The sequence below is a fragment of the Apiospora kogelbergensis genome, assembly GCF_038363985.1.
Source record: "Apiospora kogelbergensis strain CBS 113332 chromosome Unknown utg000007l_segment0_segment0, whole genome shotgun sequence".
NCBI lineage: Eukaryota > Fungi > Ascomycota > Sordariomycetes > Amphisphaeriales > Apiosporaceae > Apiospora > Apiospora kogelbergensis.
This window is the reverse complement of record NW_027117424.1, coordinates 2,020,057-2,035,045: the sequence shown is the minus strand read 5'-3', so window position 1 is coordinate 2,035,045 and position 14,989 is coordinate 2,020,057. Positions and strand designations below refer to the sequence as shown.

The window sequence follows — 14,989 nt, the reverse complement described above, 5'->3', positions numbered from 1 at the left end:
ATCGGGGAGATGCAGCTAGCGTAGCTCAGGTACCAACCGGCCAACCGACCAACCCACCTACCCCTCCAAAATTTTGAGTCCGATGCGCGAAGCGAAAGCAACCCCACGTTGGCCGAAGGAGTCACCCATCGAAAGTTGGTCGTGAGACGATACATTGGTTTGCTCGTATAGAACCGTATAAAACCCGGTTTGTCTCACTCGCTCCTCTCATTTGGCAATTGGTCTGCTGGGCTCTTCTTGCGAACACTGTCAATCCCGTTCACTAATCGATTGCTATCAACTAGCCACAAACATGTCCGAAGCCCCTCCCACCGACCCGACCCAGGCCTCGGGCTCTGTCCCTCCACCTGAGGAAGGTGCTGGTGAAGGCGCCGCCGCCCCGTCCAAGAAGGGTGCCAAGAAGGCCGAAGCCAAAGCAAAGAAGGAGGCCGAGAAGGCCAAGCGAGCCGCAGAGCGCGCGGCGGCTGAAGCTCAGGCGAAGGCCGCTGCTGGTGGAGGTGAGGACCTGGCAAAGGACAACTACGGAAACATCCAGCCTTCTACCAAAGTCGATGCCGAGAGAGTCAACCTGAAGAAGCTCGGCGAGGAGCATTTGGGCAAAACCATCAAGCTGCGAGCATGGATCCAGAACTCTAGAATGCAAGGAGCCAAGATGGCCTTCGTCGAGTTGCGAGAAGAGCGCAACTGGGCGATCCAGGGTGTCATGTCTGTCAGCCCCGAAGGGAAGCCCGTGAGCAAGCAGATGGTCAAGTGGGTTGGTTCGTTGAACTTGGAGAGCTTCGTCTTGGTCGAGGCCACTGTTCAGAAGCCCCTTGACCCCGTCAAGAGCTGCCGTGTCAGCAACTACGAGCTTCATCTTACCAAGTGCTACCTTATCGCCACTGGCCCCGAGGTTTTGGGAATGACCCTGAATGCTTCCAACAAGGCTATCTCTAGCTTCGACGACGAGGATCCTGCTGAGGGCGCACCCACCGAAGGTGTCAAGGACCTCAGTCTCACCGAGGCTGCTGGTGCCCCGTCCGCTACCCTGGTAACCCATCTGAACAACCCAGTCATGCACAAGGTAACCCAAATCCGGTTGAATGAGAAACGAAGTGCTTGCTAACTTCTGAAAGCGTGCGCCTGTTCAACAAGCCATTGCCGACATGCGTATGACCACCCGTAAATTGTTCGCGCAGTACCTCGAGGAGAGAGACTTCGTCCAATTCGAAGCCCCGTGCCTTATTGGTGCTGCTTCCGAAGGCGGTGCCAATGTCTTCCAGCTTCCTTACTTCGATACCACTGCATGCCTAGCCCAATCGCCCCAGTTCTACAAGCAATATGAAATTGCTGGTGGCCGTAAGCGTGTGTTCTGCATCGGGCCCGTCTTCAGAGCCGAGAACTCCAACACACCTAGACACATGACCGAGGTACGTCATCATCACAACCACCTGTATATCGACTACCTATCTAATAGAACTATAGTTTACCGGTCTTGATATGGAAATGGAGATCGAGGAGAGCTACGTGGAAGTCCGTGACATGATTGAGGGCTGCCTGCTCCATATTTTCCGGGGATTGCAGGAGAAGCATGCGGATGACATTGCGCTCGTCCGTGCTATCTACCCGTCCGAAGAATTCCTGCTGCCCGAGGCTGGCAAGGAGGTCCGACTGACCTTTGCCGAAGGCCAGAAGCTGCTGCGCGAAGAGGGGCCGGAGGAGTACCGCAACGTCAGCGACGATGAGGATATGAGCACCCCTCAGGAGAAGGCGCTGGGTGCTTTGGTCCGTAAGAAGTACAACACCGACTTCTACGTACTCGACAAATTCCCCGAGGGTGCCAGACCTTTCTACACGATCGAGGACCCTGAGAACCCCAAGGTCACCAATGCCTATGACTTCTTCATGCGTGGCCAGGAGATTCTGTCCGGTGGCCAGCGTATCCACGTCCCCGAGCTGCTAGAGGCAAGACTGCGAAAGAAGGGAATCGACCCTGCAAGCCCTGGCATCAAGGACTACGTTGATGTCTTCAGGTCGGCAGGTGTCCCGCCTCATGGAGGTGGTGGCATTGGTCTGGACCGTGTCGTGGCTTGGTACCTCAATTTGCCAAGTGTGCACCTGGCAAGCTTCTACCCTAGAACCCCGAAGCGTCTGTTGCCATAAAGAGGGCCCTGTCCAAGACAGAAGTAGTGTGTGGGTAGAAGCTACATGATATATGAGAAGACGATACAATAAAAAAGCAAACGCAGTGGTGGTGTGTTCTTGCTTTATTTAGGAAGATTCTCCAAACCTTCCCCCATATCAACACCAACCACAAGTGCCATGCAGATTATAACTTCGATTTTATCTTGAATCATCCCGTTATAGCGATGCATCATAGCAAAGTATCAGTCTACATCTAAAGTAGATATCCTTAACAGCCACAACCGCTCATCAAGTATAAGCCCGTTTTGAGTATATTGAAACAAGATGTGACGTCTTCATCGTGCACTGAAATTTGGCGGCACCCACGCTGCGTTTGTTGTTCCGGGGGCTGCGAAGATAGCCAGCCTATCAAACCCATCATCATTCTGTCGTACAGGTTCACAAGATTATGCGATGATGTTCAAACAATTGGATTTTTGCAGGGCAGTGGCCGTCTCAATATGGAATATAGACGAAAACGAGACAAGGAAAGAGCAGGAGAATCATTTCATGGCCATCATGCAGAATAAGGAGGTGCAGGATGAGTATGCACTGCCGCTGTCAGCACATCACGAAAAGAGGCGCAGCAGGTAGCCATAGCGAATCAGCTCCTGTGCGAAAATGAACCATTTTGACTGGCCACTGCGTGCTGTTCAAAAACACATATGCGATGATTATCGACAATCCTCCCCCGTTTCTCTCCTCTATCACCTGTCCTTACATCACACCCCCTTCGCCCAACCCAAGCAGACTCAATCGTTTCCCCTACCGCTCACTCTTCTTACCGCCCGATCCTTCTGTCTCCAGGATATTTGCGTATCCGTTGGTGAGTTTCCTGTTTCCTTCCTTCCTTCCTTCTCTCTTCCCCTCTTTAGCGGAGCCTCACTTTGCTTTTTGTCTGCTTTGAGGCTGAGTATATTCTGCTCTGGAAATCGGGGATTGGGGATTGGGGGCTATTTCGGGCTGTGTATCATCTCCAGCTTGGGCAGCAGCAAGCTTACAGGAGAGTCGCTCCTTCTTTTTCTTTAAAGAGAGCAGTAGCCCATGTCCTCAGGCTCCGGAAGAAACCCCACCAAACCGGGCTCATACGGGATTGAGTATTGGAAGAGAGACCCGAGCCCCCCCGTGACCGAGACTATGCAAAGTCTGCACCGCCGGGACGCCCAAGACTCGAAACAGGTGTACAAGAACAAGGCCGGTTCTTCCATCTCACGATACAGCTCTCGATACCCGACATACTCGTCTTCCAAGAAGAGCAAGTAGCCCCTATCTACAACCATTTCCAAAGCCATGACCGGCAAGCCACGAGGGACCAGGTGGCGCAAGCGCCAGCGCGGGCTCACCAGCGAAGGACATCATTCCCCAAGTCCGGCGCCTCAGCCGTCGACATCGTCGTCGTCGTCGTCGTCCACATTTCAGAGTTCCGACGTCGCCGGTCAGTTCAACCAGGCCCTCCTCGACTATGTGAAGGACAATTCGCCGGCGGCTGGCGAATTGGACTACCTGGCCTGTCCTTTCTTAAAGCATGACCCCAAACGCTACGCTTTTGTTAAGAACTCGTGTACGGAAACTGGGTTCAAAAATGCTGGCAGCCTGAAGTAGGTACTTGGTTTTTATTTTTGGCTTGCCTTTCCCTCTCTTTCTTGGTGAGCAAGGAGTTTTGACACGAAGGGGCGGCAACATCAAACAGGGACCATATCAAGCGAGTGCACTCACTCAAGCACGGCTGTACGAATTGCCACTCCCACCGGTTCAACGTTGGGGAGAAGGAGCTCGCCGAAGCCAAGGCCAAGCATCGAAAGGAGTGCAAGGGTCCGAAGAAGAAAGAAGAGGCGCAAAAGAACACCCCCGAGCCCCTTGAGTGGATGACCGAGGAGCAGGAGAAGGATTACGAGAAGCTTGACCTCCGCAAGTCCCGTCAAGACAACCTGAAGGAAACCTTCCAGAAGATATACTCCCATCTGTGGCCCAAGTCGGTGCCGGTTCCAGACTACCGCCACGGGGCTGGCTCCCGGGTTTCTGTGTTCATCGCCATCCAGGTGTTGGAGAAGATGTCCATTGAGTCAATTGAGACAGCAAAAAGACCGTCGTCAGCCAGCCTTCAAAGCCAGCAGCCCCTCTCATACGGAAAAGACGCGGCAGTCGAGTCCGAACATGAAGAGGACCGAATCATGGGGCAAGAGGAGCCTGCTGACATGCCAGGGGCCAGTGATCCTTATTGCTCGGACTTCATGAACGACCCAGGAACCAACACATCCTTGATGGCGGCCACCAATAACAACAGTAACTACCTGGGTGCCACCTCCTTTTATGGCAACAGCATCAACACCCCGGAGCCATCATCTTACCTCCCAGCAAGCTACCCTCCCCAATTGATTCCTCATCTCAGCCACAACAGCAGCAGCGGCAACGACCAACTGAACATGAGCCAGCCCGTTTTCGCCGAGCACGTGAACATGGCCCATCCCGCGGACATGAAGCCTTTCCCGTACACCCTTCCGAGGTCCACGGGCCCGTCCCAGTCCCACTCTGACTCGGGCTACGCGACCAACCCGCCAGCTGATAACGACGGCTATAACATACGACCACCATACCGACCACAACAACAATACTCCAACTACGGCCACGGCCACGGCCACAATGCCAACTTGCTAGGCAGCGACTGCTTGGTGTTCAAACACACTGGCGGGTCGTGTGGGCCGGACAACCCACCCGACGGTGAGGATCTCCAAGTGGATGAAGACAACGGGGAAGACGATCTTGCTATGTTCGGTGGCTTTCCTGCACAAGCGAGCTGGCCAGGGTTTTGATTAATGCATCGCTCTTTGAAATCGGTGTCCCTAACCTGTCATGTACTTACGAATTATGCTACTTACGATTGTGATTCAATGTTAATCTCGTTATTTGGTTGCCTCGCTCCTTCCCCGTGCTAACCAGGGAGTCTTTATGGGTGTGCAGCTCAACATTAGTGGACTGATCAAGTGAAATAACGTTGCAATAACTACAGCTAAGGTGGCTGACTATGTTGGCTATTTGGCGTAGTCGGCTTTTATCTCCAAGCTCATGAGAAAATACACCAACAAATACATGGCCTTCTCTACGATGAGTACCATCTCATGTTGATCATCTTCTTCCGTACCTATCAAATCAAAAGTTTAGTATATCATGCATCCATCATAGCAAGAGTTGAGGATTGAGAGAGAATATCTTACCATCGGCCCCAGAGCCATGACTCCGGCAGTCAAGGCTAGCACTGTACCTATCAGTGTAACCTTGTTGAACCCTTTGCCCAAGATATCAAAGGGCATGCTGGGCGTCACCTGGGTTCCAAAGACGTCGAGCCCATAAGCAAAGACAAGACTTGTGCTTTCCAAGTTGGCAGGCGCCGTGATGATCTCCTTGACGCCGATGACATCCCGTTCGTGCGTGATCATGAACCTGGGATCTAGCTCAATTAATGGAGTATACTTCGACAAGCCCTCCTCGAGCTCCACTGGGGTGGGATCACGGCCAACCACCCGGCGAGGATCAATCACCATCCGAGGGATACCAGTGATGGAGTGAGAGCCGGATGCGAATGCCAGCAGTTGTCTGGATGTGATACCTTGTCGCGTTTGTGTAACGGCAAGAGATGTGATAGGGCCCGAAAGCATGAACGTTTTGGAAACGGCAGATGGAATAACAGGTCCGGTCGGCCGGTCGATCGGATCGAGGGGAGAGAATTTGGCATCCTCTCCAATTGCGTCTCCAAGAGAACCTCGGTCATTCGAGAACTCCGATTCGTAGAGGTCGGTGATCAGCAATTGATAACCCTTGACTGATTGTGTCTCCGAATCTCTCACGGCATACTGGCCAAAGAAAGAGCAAGCAAACCAATTCTCAGAAATGGCACATGATACCTGTTTGTTGGGGTCTACGCCTTGGTGGGATGAGGATGTCAAGACTTCGCCTGACACTGAATCAAGGAGATATAGTGTCATTGTGGACGAACCCTCATCAATGGCAGCCACAACAAGCGTGTTAGGGTTAAGGTACTTGTACAGTACGCTGCGGTCTCCCAGAACACGACCGACGGAAGCAATCGGGTCGTGAGCTGACCTGGTAGCGATGTGGACAATCTTCTGCTTTCCGGATGGAGAGAACACCCAGGCAGGCACCTCAACGGCCTGCTCGCCTTGGGGCTGGAACGTGATGCCCTTGAGCTCATTTCCAGCGCGGACCACGACTGTTTGCTTCGGCGCGTGGGCGAGAGGAAGCTCGCCAATCTTGCCATCAATGCCGATAGGCAGCAGCCACGGCCCAGCCTCGCTATCGACGACAGCGACACTTTGGACAGGAGGCCATAAACCAGGTCCCATGGTCTCCACAGTCTTGCCTGTGTCAGACTTGACGATGATAAACTCGCCATCAGCGCCACGCACAGTGATGAAGCCCTTAACGTCGTCTGCGTGGATAGACTTTATGTCCCAGGGCTGGGAAGAAGGTGTCTCTGATGCAGATTTGGACCACACAATGCGACCATGGTCACCCGCGTCGAGGCCATACATTTTACCGCGTTTGGTGACTAGGACGACCAATTTGTTCAGACCAAAGCTATCTCTAGTCAACGTAGCACTGCCCTTCGCTGACCCCTCTGAGCCCATAATGCTGCTAAGGAGGCGTCCAGGAACAGACTCTAACCAGGCTGGCAGATGCTGAAGATCGTCGACGTGGCGCTTGACTCGGTGAATATAGGCCTCCAGGGGGTTGCTATGGGCTTCAGCTTCCAGGGTTTTGGCCAAACCCTCGGATTCAGGAATCTCAGCCCAGGTTGCTGCAACAGCACCCGACAAGCCCTCTGGCCGAGTCCAAGCCACCTCCCCGTTGCGGACCATGACCCAGTCATCGGTGTCTGTAACGATAGCCGATCTGACAGCGTAGTTATCTTCCGACTTCTTGATGACCTCTGAAACGCCATGCAGGGCTCCTGCCCTAGCGTCGTTGCCATGGAGCGGCCAACGACCAAGAATTCCGTGGGACAGCGAGGAAGCAATAATGACCTCGTCAGGAGTTACCCGCGTGAAGTAGACATTGGAGCCAGTAGTGCTAGTCGAGAAGGCACTTTCGCCATCAAGCAGCGGAAAGTCGTACGCCTTGGTGACTACGTTGCTCTTGAGGCCTACGTGGAACACTTCAGCCTTGTTTGCAGTCTTAGTGCGGCTCTGGACAAGGAAATGAGGCTGAGACTGGATCTGGTGAGGCGCGTGGATTTCGATGCTTCTGGTGTCAGCGACAAGAGGGAATTCCTGTTTGTTCTTGTTTCCCAAAACATTGACCTTGAGTTTGGTCAGTGCGTTGTCGGTCCAGGCGACGATGGGCGCGGCGGAGTTGGCTCCGACGAACATGACATCCTCGGCCTTCTGCACCTCGCCCTTGGTACCGATGTTGATCTCGTCGAGTCGCTTGCCAGTCAACGTATCGAGCACGGTGACCTTCAGGCTGTACGAGAGGAGCGATCCGTGTAGGCTGATGACAAAGACCTTTTCTACATTGGTGCTGACCTGGAGGGGGATGTCGTCGTTGATAGCTCTGAACTCCCAAACGACGCTGCCCTGGGTGCCGTGTATCCTTCTGGCGACCGTGGCGCCCTCCTCTTCGTACAGAACCAGGACATCCTTGTGGTCGCTCTCGGTGAGCTCCATGATCTCGAGATCCTTGGCCCTGCCATTGAAATCCAAAGACCATAGGTTGCGGCCAGTGGGCGCATCCCAGGCCTGTGTGGAGCTTCCCATGGCGCTCGCCACCCAGGTAGCATCCTCGCCGGCGCGCAAGTAACCGACGTTGTTCGTGATGTTACCCTGGAGCAGCTGGCGCCACACTACAGAGCTAGTGCTGGGATTGACAGCCCCGAGAACACCGAGGTCGCTCAATGTGTAGAGGAGGCTGGCCTTGTCCTGTTGTCGCGGTCGGTGGAAGAAGGTGGTTTCTCGTTGCGGGACGCCGAGGAGTTCGTAGTGGTAATCTATGTGGCCGACTTCATCTTGGAAGACTGCGCGCACAGCTGCGGGCAGGGCCAGCAGCACCGAAAGCGCGGGAAGTGAGAGATGCATCTTTGTTAATTGGCGTGTGGCCTGAGTGGGAGGCCGTTGTTTACTGAGCTTCTGTCATGGGGGTGAAGCGATGTGCTAGGAAATAGCAAGCGCTATGCTGTGATCCCGCCAAAGAAGATGTTGATGATGGCTGACAGTGGGAACGGGCGATTCTCTCTATCAACGACAGCTTGCAGCAAGCAGCTCGATTGACGTCGGTCGACCCTACCAGAAGCAGCCAAGCTGATAATTGCATATCCTAGTTTTGTGAATTACGTATTATGGATTATGCAGTGCACACGCTCGGGCCTCGTTTATGCCTGCCTAATTCTACCTCATCATGCCATCAACCTCGACAACACTTCCATTCATGTACTTCGCTTCATCGCTCATAAGGAACGCGACGACGTCTGCGATCTCTTCCGGAGTGCCCATGCGACCAAGGCTGTTGGCCTGTTCCATCTCCTTGATTGCCGCGTCTGTGCCCTTGGCGACACCCGCATTCGTAGGGGTTGTGATGTAGCCTGGAGCAACGACGTTGACTCTCACTCCTTTCGGTCCCAGCTCAAGCGCCATGGCTTTACTAAAACCGATTACTCCTATTTGAAGCACCGGGTTAGCTGTTGTACGGAATCTTGCATGCTGTACAAGAGTCCACTCTGCGCTTCACATCACCAACAGCGTCACCTACCCCATTTAGTCGCGCAATAAGTGGCATATTCAGCACCTGCGCGGACACCCAAGATCGACGAGACGTTGACGTAGCTCCCTTTGGAATTCGTCACATGAGGCATGGTCGCCTTGGTCACGCTGAAGACGCCTTTCAAGTTAACCGCCATCAGCTTGTCGTAGTATTCCTCCGAAACGTCCGTCAGGGGGAAGGCCGTCGGGTTGATGCCAGCGCAATTGAACACATGATCGATACGGCCCAATGAGGTGATAATATTGGCCACTTGATTTTCGACATCTTCTCGCCTCGACACGTCGAGGATTTGCGCGTAGTGCTTGTTTTCACCACCGCACAGTTCGAGCGTCTGGGCGATGCCTTTCGGGCTCACGTCCGTTATGGCAAGCGTCGCGCCCAAGCCATGGAGCTTGATAGCCGCGGCTCGACTGGGCACAGGCATGAGTATAAGTGATTGGACAAACGTCGCCTGCGAAATTGCTGGGACTGTCATGCGTACTCACCCAATTCCACTCCCTGCTCCTGTCAAAAGGACGACTTTTCCTGAAAGACTTGTCATCTTTTATCTCTTGAAATAGATATAATACTTGGATGTGGTATAAGTCTGTCTCATACCCAAGTGTTGATATACAACAGCCTCCAACAACGGCCTCCAAAACAGTCTCCAACACTCGACTCCAACAGTGACATACCCCACATCCCGACGTCGGAGAACGCCGATAAGGTGGGCTGGGTGGAAGTCGTCGGTTAGGTTACTGGAGTTACCTATGGAGGTAGGATCCAGCACGACACCAGAGAGACATGTATCAGGATATTGCGGCCACTCGCATATGTAAGGTGAATTTATGAAGAGTGTACCGCAAACACTGTGCCTATAGCATAAAGACGAGTGTCTTATCACGCCATCAACACCACGACCAGGTATCACGGAAGCCTGACTCATTGGTCTTAGCAATATTCCTCGAAGCGGTAATTCCGCTCCCGGTCAAAAACCAATAACACGACACAGTCAAGATCCTACCTCCTGCCAACGCTCGTTGCCAGCACAGGGGTGGCACCAGAGCACATCCCCGGGGTCAACGGTGCGCTTGATCTGAACTAGGCGGTCATAGTTCTCGCCCCAAATTCCTTCTGCCAGTCGGAATTCCCTGGTTGTCCTAGGCGATAAGCATTAGCACCTTGGATGCCGGAGTACGTTGGCAGGTTGTTTTTCTCTACGTGTCGAGGAAATCGAGTACTCACTTCGTTGACATAAACTCCCATGTTCGGGGACAACTTCTTCAGGGGTTCCATGCCGTTATTCATTCTCAACAAGGCTTCTTCGCGGGCCGTCGCGTTCAACGGGGAGGATGAGACGCCGGTTGCTTTTGCAGTTGGTCATAAAGTCAACACCAGCACCTTTGCTTTCTTTTACGGCTAATGGGGGAAATAGCACATGACAGGCTTCACGAATATCTGGACGAAGGGGAAGAAGAGAAAGGGCAGGAGGGTCAGGTTATACTCACTGGCATATGCAATCGACTTTGAAGGCCTGTCCTAGCGCGGAAGGGTCTGCCGTCAGTGAGGTTGCGTCCAGCAGCCGGGAGCCTGCGTAGAGGTTGAGCCCCGAGTAGCCTTTATCGTGAGCGACACGGAAGTAGTCCAGGTGCGACTTGAAGGCGGTGGTGGCCTTTGGTGTGGCAATTACGGCTTCTGGCCACGCGTTGCGGATATGTTCAAGAACAGGCTCCCAGATCGCCAAAGCCTTGGCCACGTCGTCCGTGTCTTGGAGCACGAAGTTGCCAACCCAGACATCGGTCTTAGGCTTGTGCTCAATACCGTCTATCGGGTTCATGAAACTGTAACCCGAAATGCCGCTACGATCAAGATAGGGGAACTGGGAGAGGACGTAACCAACCATGTCCCCAAACCAGTCTTTTCCCAACTCGGGACTGGCAATCGACAAGGACACACTCATTGGCGACTAATATGGTCCCCATCGGCGTGGCTACCTCCATCTCTAGCACCTGATCTGCACCAAGGCCGTATCGCGGGGAGAGGATGGAAAGTGCGCTGGGCGCCGTGAAACGGCCTTGGAAGTCGTGGCCGGTACTCTTAACAATTACTCTGATGTTGTGTTTTCCTGCTGCGGAATGAGTGCAATTCAGTACTTCTGCATTCTTTTCCTAGGGGTCGTTTTGCCATTTCACCGAAGATCAAACTGGTCTGGACATGCTCTGCAGTCGTGGCGTTCACCTAGAGTCGCTGCTTTCAGAAGTTTGCACCACAGCGAGAGCGACACCCCTTTTCCGGTTGCAAGAGGTATCTGTATGATACTTACGACAAGGGCTGGGTATCCTTCAGAGCTACACGGATAGTTTGGACCCGGAAGACAGGTATTGTGCGCATATTGATTTGCCATGCTGGAGACAGGGTCCTCCTGGTGCAGTTCGGAAGTAAACCATCCTGCGCACCTTGATGCACCGGCCAGAATCGTAGGTCGGCTGTTCACGGTGGCACTAGACGGAGGTGTTCAGCTTCTGTTGCGCCGGTCATCCGCTGTGGTTCTATGACAATTCCGTAGTCCGTCGTCCCGTCCTGCCCTACAAGATATAAAAGTGTATAGCACAGCTGCCGGTGGAGAAGGCTTGATCAGCTATGATTACAAGCGGATAAGTCAGCACTTAAACGCAAGCCCCTTGCCATTCTCGATCGGACATGTCCTTTAGCCTTCTGGAAGGCGGCTAGATTCGGGGATATATCAGACTTGACGAGCGTAGCCCGCCCGATGGAGCCAAGTCGAGCGGCCAGCTGGGCGCTTCCGGATATTACGCCCGGCGAAGAGGGAGGTTCTGCTTCCCGACTAAGCACGAAGTGGATGGCTGTAACCTGTTACGAGTGTAGGGCTGCTAGTCTATCCACATGCCGATGGGCCTTTGGTCGTTAGGCTTGTTAGGGTCGTCGAGGCCTTTTGCCATCACATGCAGCGTCAAACTCAAGACCCCGTCGCAGTAAGCAGGATTCCCACCTGATGGGCGACGCCAAGCCCTTCCAAGGAGGTGTTATGCGTTCGTGGCCGCCTCAGGTCCCTTCTCTTGTCGTCTTGTCGCGACCCTGGGTGCAGTAGTGCAGGTTAGACGAGTCTTGCATCAAACTATCGGCGGGGTAAGGCCGTCGGACGTGTCAATCAATTCCTCAGGCCGGCCCAGCCAAGACCCAGGCAATTGTTTGTTCATCGGGCCGACGCCAACGGGACTATCTGGCTCTGTAACAGCCCAGAAGCACTGCAAAGGAAGGGAGGAAGGAAGGGAGGGCGCTCCGTTTCATGCACCATTCCGTCTGGGAGCTGGGAGCGGCCGGCGGGACAACGGGTGGACGGGGTGGCGTCTGCCAGCGACATGCCTTATGCCTATGTAGTGGTAGTCCGTGATCGCATCTCAGGATCCTGCTGGGATGCAAGGATGCTAGAGCCATGGCGCTGGGTCGCTGGAAAGCGAACTAGACAGCTCCTCAGTCCTCCCCGACCCCCCGAACCCCCCCCTCTCGGCCCTCTGTCTCTCTCCTCAGCCCTCCTCCTCTCCCATCCTCAATGAAACCCTCCGACACTCCACCCCCGGCTTGCGGGCCCCTGACTTTCGAGCGGCCAATTCGCCAGGTCACACAGCATTTGTTTCCTCATGCGCATCTCCAGCCCGTGTTTCACAAAATGGAATCGGGGGGTGCGGGAGACGGCTCCCGGTACGATTTGAAATCAGACAATGGCACCCGCACCGCCACAAGAGCCTGAGCTTATAGCGATGTGGTCTGGTGGTGTGCATAAGTAGAGCAGGGCGGGTTTATACCCATATTTACCGTGTGTGTTGTGTGAACGGGGAAATAGCCGAGGGGGGGGAGGAAAGAATTGGAGAGGAGCTGAAGAGACGGGGGTTTCACGAACCCCAAAGTGGAGATATGCCGTAAATCAAGTCAAGATAGTCCAGAATCCAGAGTCCAGCGTCCAGATGAGATGGTTGTGTAACCAACTCCTCGCTGCATAGGACGGGACTGACTATACATACAGCACGCATATATAAGCATGCACACGCGCATTTGTAGAACCTTCTTTTTCCCCGATTGCATCCTTCAAGTCATAAACCATCACCCTCATCCCATCCTTTTGTCCTAGTAGCCAGTCCTATTAGGAGTAGCCGGCCCTACTGAACCTTACCTGCCAAGTACCTACTATACCTTCCTCCCTACCCTCCGCAGAAAAGAAAAGCACCGCAGATATGACCGACTACGTGGTACCTTTCATCATCGATGGCCAGGAGGTCCGGCCCTCGGCCACCTTCGATGTCATCTCGCCCTCGACGGGAAAGCTTATCCACAAGTGTGGCGTCGCCACCAAGGAGCATGCCGACTCGGCCGTCGATGCTGCCAGCCGGGCCTTCCCTGCATGGCGCGACACCACCCCGTCCGCGCGCCGGGATCTGCTGCTGAAGGCCGCCGACATCATGGAGAAGCGTCGCGCTGAGCTTTCCGAATACATCAACGTTTGCACCGGCTGCACACAAGACTGGACCGACTTGAACATCAACGGAGCCATCGATGTCATCAAGGATGTTGCCGGCCGGGTCAGCGGCATCAATGGTGCCATCCCTCAACTGAGCGACCCCAACCTGAACGCCATGGTCCTGAAGGAGCCGTTCGGTGTGGTACTGGCCATCGCTCCCTGGAATGCCCCCTACATTCTCGGCGTCCGTTCCGTCCTGCAGCCCATCGCCGCTGGAAACACGACCGTCCTCAAGGGCTCGGAGCTCTCCCCCGTCATTTTCTGGGCCATCACCAGCTGCTTCCAGGAGGCCGGCCTCCCCAACGGTGTCATCAACTTCTTGTCCACCGACCCCGCCCACGCCTCGGAGCTCACCAGCGCCCTGATTGAGAACGCGGCCGTCCGCAAGGTCAACTTCACCGGCAGCACCGCCGTCGGCCGCATCATCGGCCGCCTGTGCGGCCAGAACCTGAAGCCCGTCGTGCTCGAGCTGGGCGGCAAGGCCCCCGCCATCGTCTGGGAGGACGCCAACCTGGACCTCGCCGCCGAGCAGTGCGTCCTGGGCGCCTTCCTGTTCTCGGGCCAGATCTGCATGAGCACCGAGCGGATCCTGGTGCACAAGAAGATCAGCGCCGAGTTCCAGAAGAAGCTCGCCGCCACCATCGAGGCCATCTTCCCCGCCGGCGGCGACGCGCCCGTGCTTATCAACAGCGGCGCCGTCGACAAGGTCAAGAAGCTGCTCGACAACGCCGTGAGCAAGGGCGCCTCTGTCCTCTCCGGCGACTTCAACGCCACCGAGACGTCCAAGACCCGCATGCGGCCCATTGTCATCTCCAAGGTCACGCCCGAGATGGACATCTACCAGACCGAGTCGTTCGGCCCGTCGGTGAGCCTGATCGAGATCGAGACCGAGGAGGAGGCCCTGCGCATCGCCAACGACACCGAGTACGGACTGGCCGCTTCCGTCTTCACCGAGGACCTGAGGACCGGTCTCCGCTTCGCCAAGGGCATCGAGACGGGCGCTGTTCACATCAACAACATGACTGTAAGTGGTTCTGCAAAGAGTCCCTTCGATATCTTGGACCCCGGCTAACGAGCATTCTTTAGGTTCACGACGAGGCCAACCTGGCGCACGGCGGTAGCAAGAACTCGGGTTACGGAAGATTCAACACCTCTCTTGGACTTGACGAGTGGTCCAAGGCCAAGAACATCACTTGGCGGTCATAGAAGGAGTTGTCTGTTTCGGTCGGGGTAGCAGGCGGGATAATTAAAAGCATACAATGATAGCGATGACATGAATCTCAATTACATTTCAACCCAAAAAGACCAAAAAACAACAACAAAAAAACACAAGAACCACTCTGATTACGTCCCATGTGAATCCCCAGGCGCAAGCCCCAGCTGCCAGCGGCCCTGTTCCGTACTTCCGGGTAGTCTAATGCATCTAAATCAACTATATGTAAACCAATAGAAACTCCAAAACCAAATCCTTTAGCCAAAGGAGTCATCATCAATGATCCGTCTGCGTCAGTAAAGCCTGAAAATCATTAATAGAAGCAAAAG

At 54.4% G+C, this 14,989-nt stretch overlaps 7 protein-coding genes across 7 annotated transcripts; 4 read left to right on the top strand and 3 right to left on the bottom strand.

Annotated features, from left to right (window-relative positions):
• Nucleotides 1-292: 292 nt before the first annotated feature.
• Nucleotides 293-2,142, top strand: PG998_010990 (aspartate-tRNA ligase; the record flags this gene model as incomplete). Its single annotated transcript, XM_066877806.1, has 3 exons — nt 293-1,063; nt 1,116-1,409; nt 1,465-2,142. The coding sequence occupies 3 exons, from the start codon at nt 293-295 to the stop codon at nt 2,140-2,142; spliced, it is 1,743 nt and encodes a 580-aa protein (XP_066726860.1).
• Nucleotides 2,143-3,207: 1,065 nt separating this feature from the next.
• Nucleotides 3,208-3,426, top strand: PG998_010989 (uncharacterized protein; the record flags this gene model as incomplete). Its single annotated transcript, XM_066877805.1, has 1 exon — nt 3,208-3,426. The coding sequence occupies one exon, from the start codon at nt 3,208-3,210 to the stop codon at nt 3,424-3,426; it is 219 nt and encodes a 72-aa protein (XP_066726859.1).
• Nucleotides 3,427-3,453: 27 nt separating this feature from the next.
• Nucleotides 3,454-4,973, top strand: PG998_010988 (uncharacterized protein; the record flags this gene model as incomplete). Its single annotated transcript, XM_066877804.1, has 2 exons — nt 3,454-3,761; nt 3,854-4,973. 2 exons carry the CDS (start codon nt 3,454-3,456, stop codon nt 4,971-4,973), a joined length of 1,428 nt encoding a protein of 475 aa, XP_066726858.1.
• A 287-nt stretch (nt 4,974-5,260) lies between these two features.
• PG998_010987 (uncharacterized protein) lies at nt 5,261-8,252 on the bottom strand (the record flags this gene model as incomplete). The annotated part of the gene is made up of 2 exons (XM_066877803.1): nt 5,261-5,302; nt 5,376-8,252. The coding sequence occupies 2 exons, from the start codon at nt 8,250-8,252 to the stop codon at nt 5,261-5,263; spliced, it is 2,919 nt and encodes a 972-aa protein (XP_066726857.1).
• A 309-nt stretch (nt 8,253-8,561) lies between these two features.
• On the bottom strand, nt 8,562-9,358 carry PG998_010986 (NAD(P)-binding protein; the record flags this gene model as incomplete). The annotated part of the gene is made up of 2 exons (XM_066877802.1): nt 8,562-8,830; nt 8,923-9,358. 2 exons carry the CDS (start codon nt 9,356-9,358, stop codon nt 8,562-8,564), a joined length of 705 nt encoding a protein of 234 aa, XP_066726856.1.
• A 1,003-nt stretch (nt 9,359-10,361) lies between these two features.
• On the bottom strand, nt 10,362-10,816 carry PG998_010985 (FAD binding domain-containing protein; the record flags this gene model as incomplete). The annotated part of the gene is made up of 2 exons (XM_066877801.1): nt 10,362-10,371; nt 10,422-10,816. 2 exons carry the CDS (start codon nt 10,814-10,816, stop codon nt 10,362-10,364), a joined length of 405 nt encoding a protein of 134 aa, XP_066726855.1.
• A 2,347-nt stretch (nt 10,817-13,163) lies between these two features.
• On the top strand, nt 13,164-14,653 carry PG998_010984 (Aldehyde dehydrogenase; the record flags this gene model as incomplete). The annotated part of the gene is made up of 2 exons (XM_066877800.1): nt 13,164-14,471; nt 14,534-14,653. The coding sequence occupies 2 exons, from the start codon at nt 13,164-13,166 to the stop codon at nt 14,651-14,653; spliced, it is 1,428 nt and encodes a 475-aa protein (XP_066726854.1).
• Nucleotides 14,654-14,989: the final 336 nt, after the last annotated feature.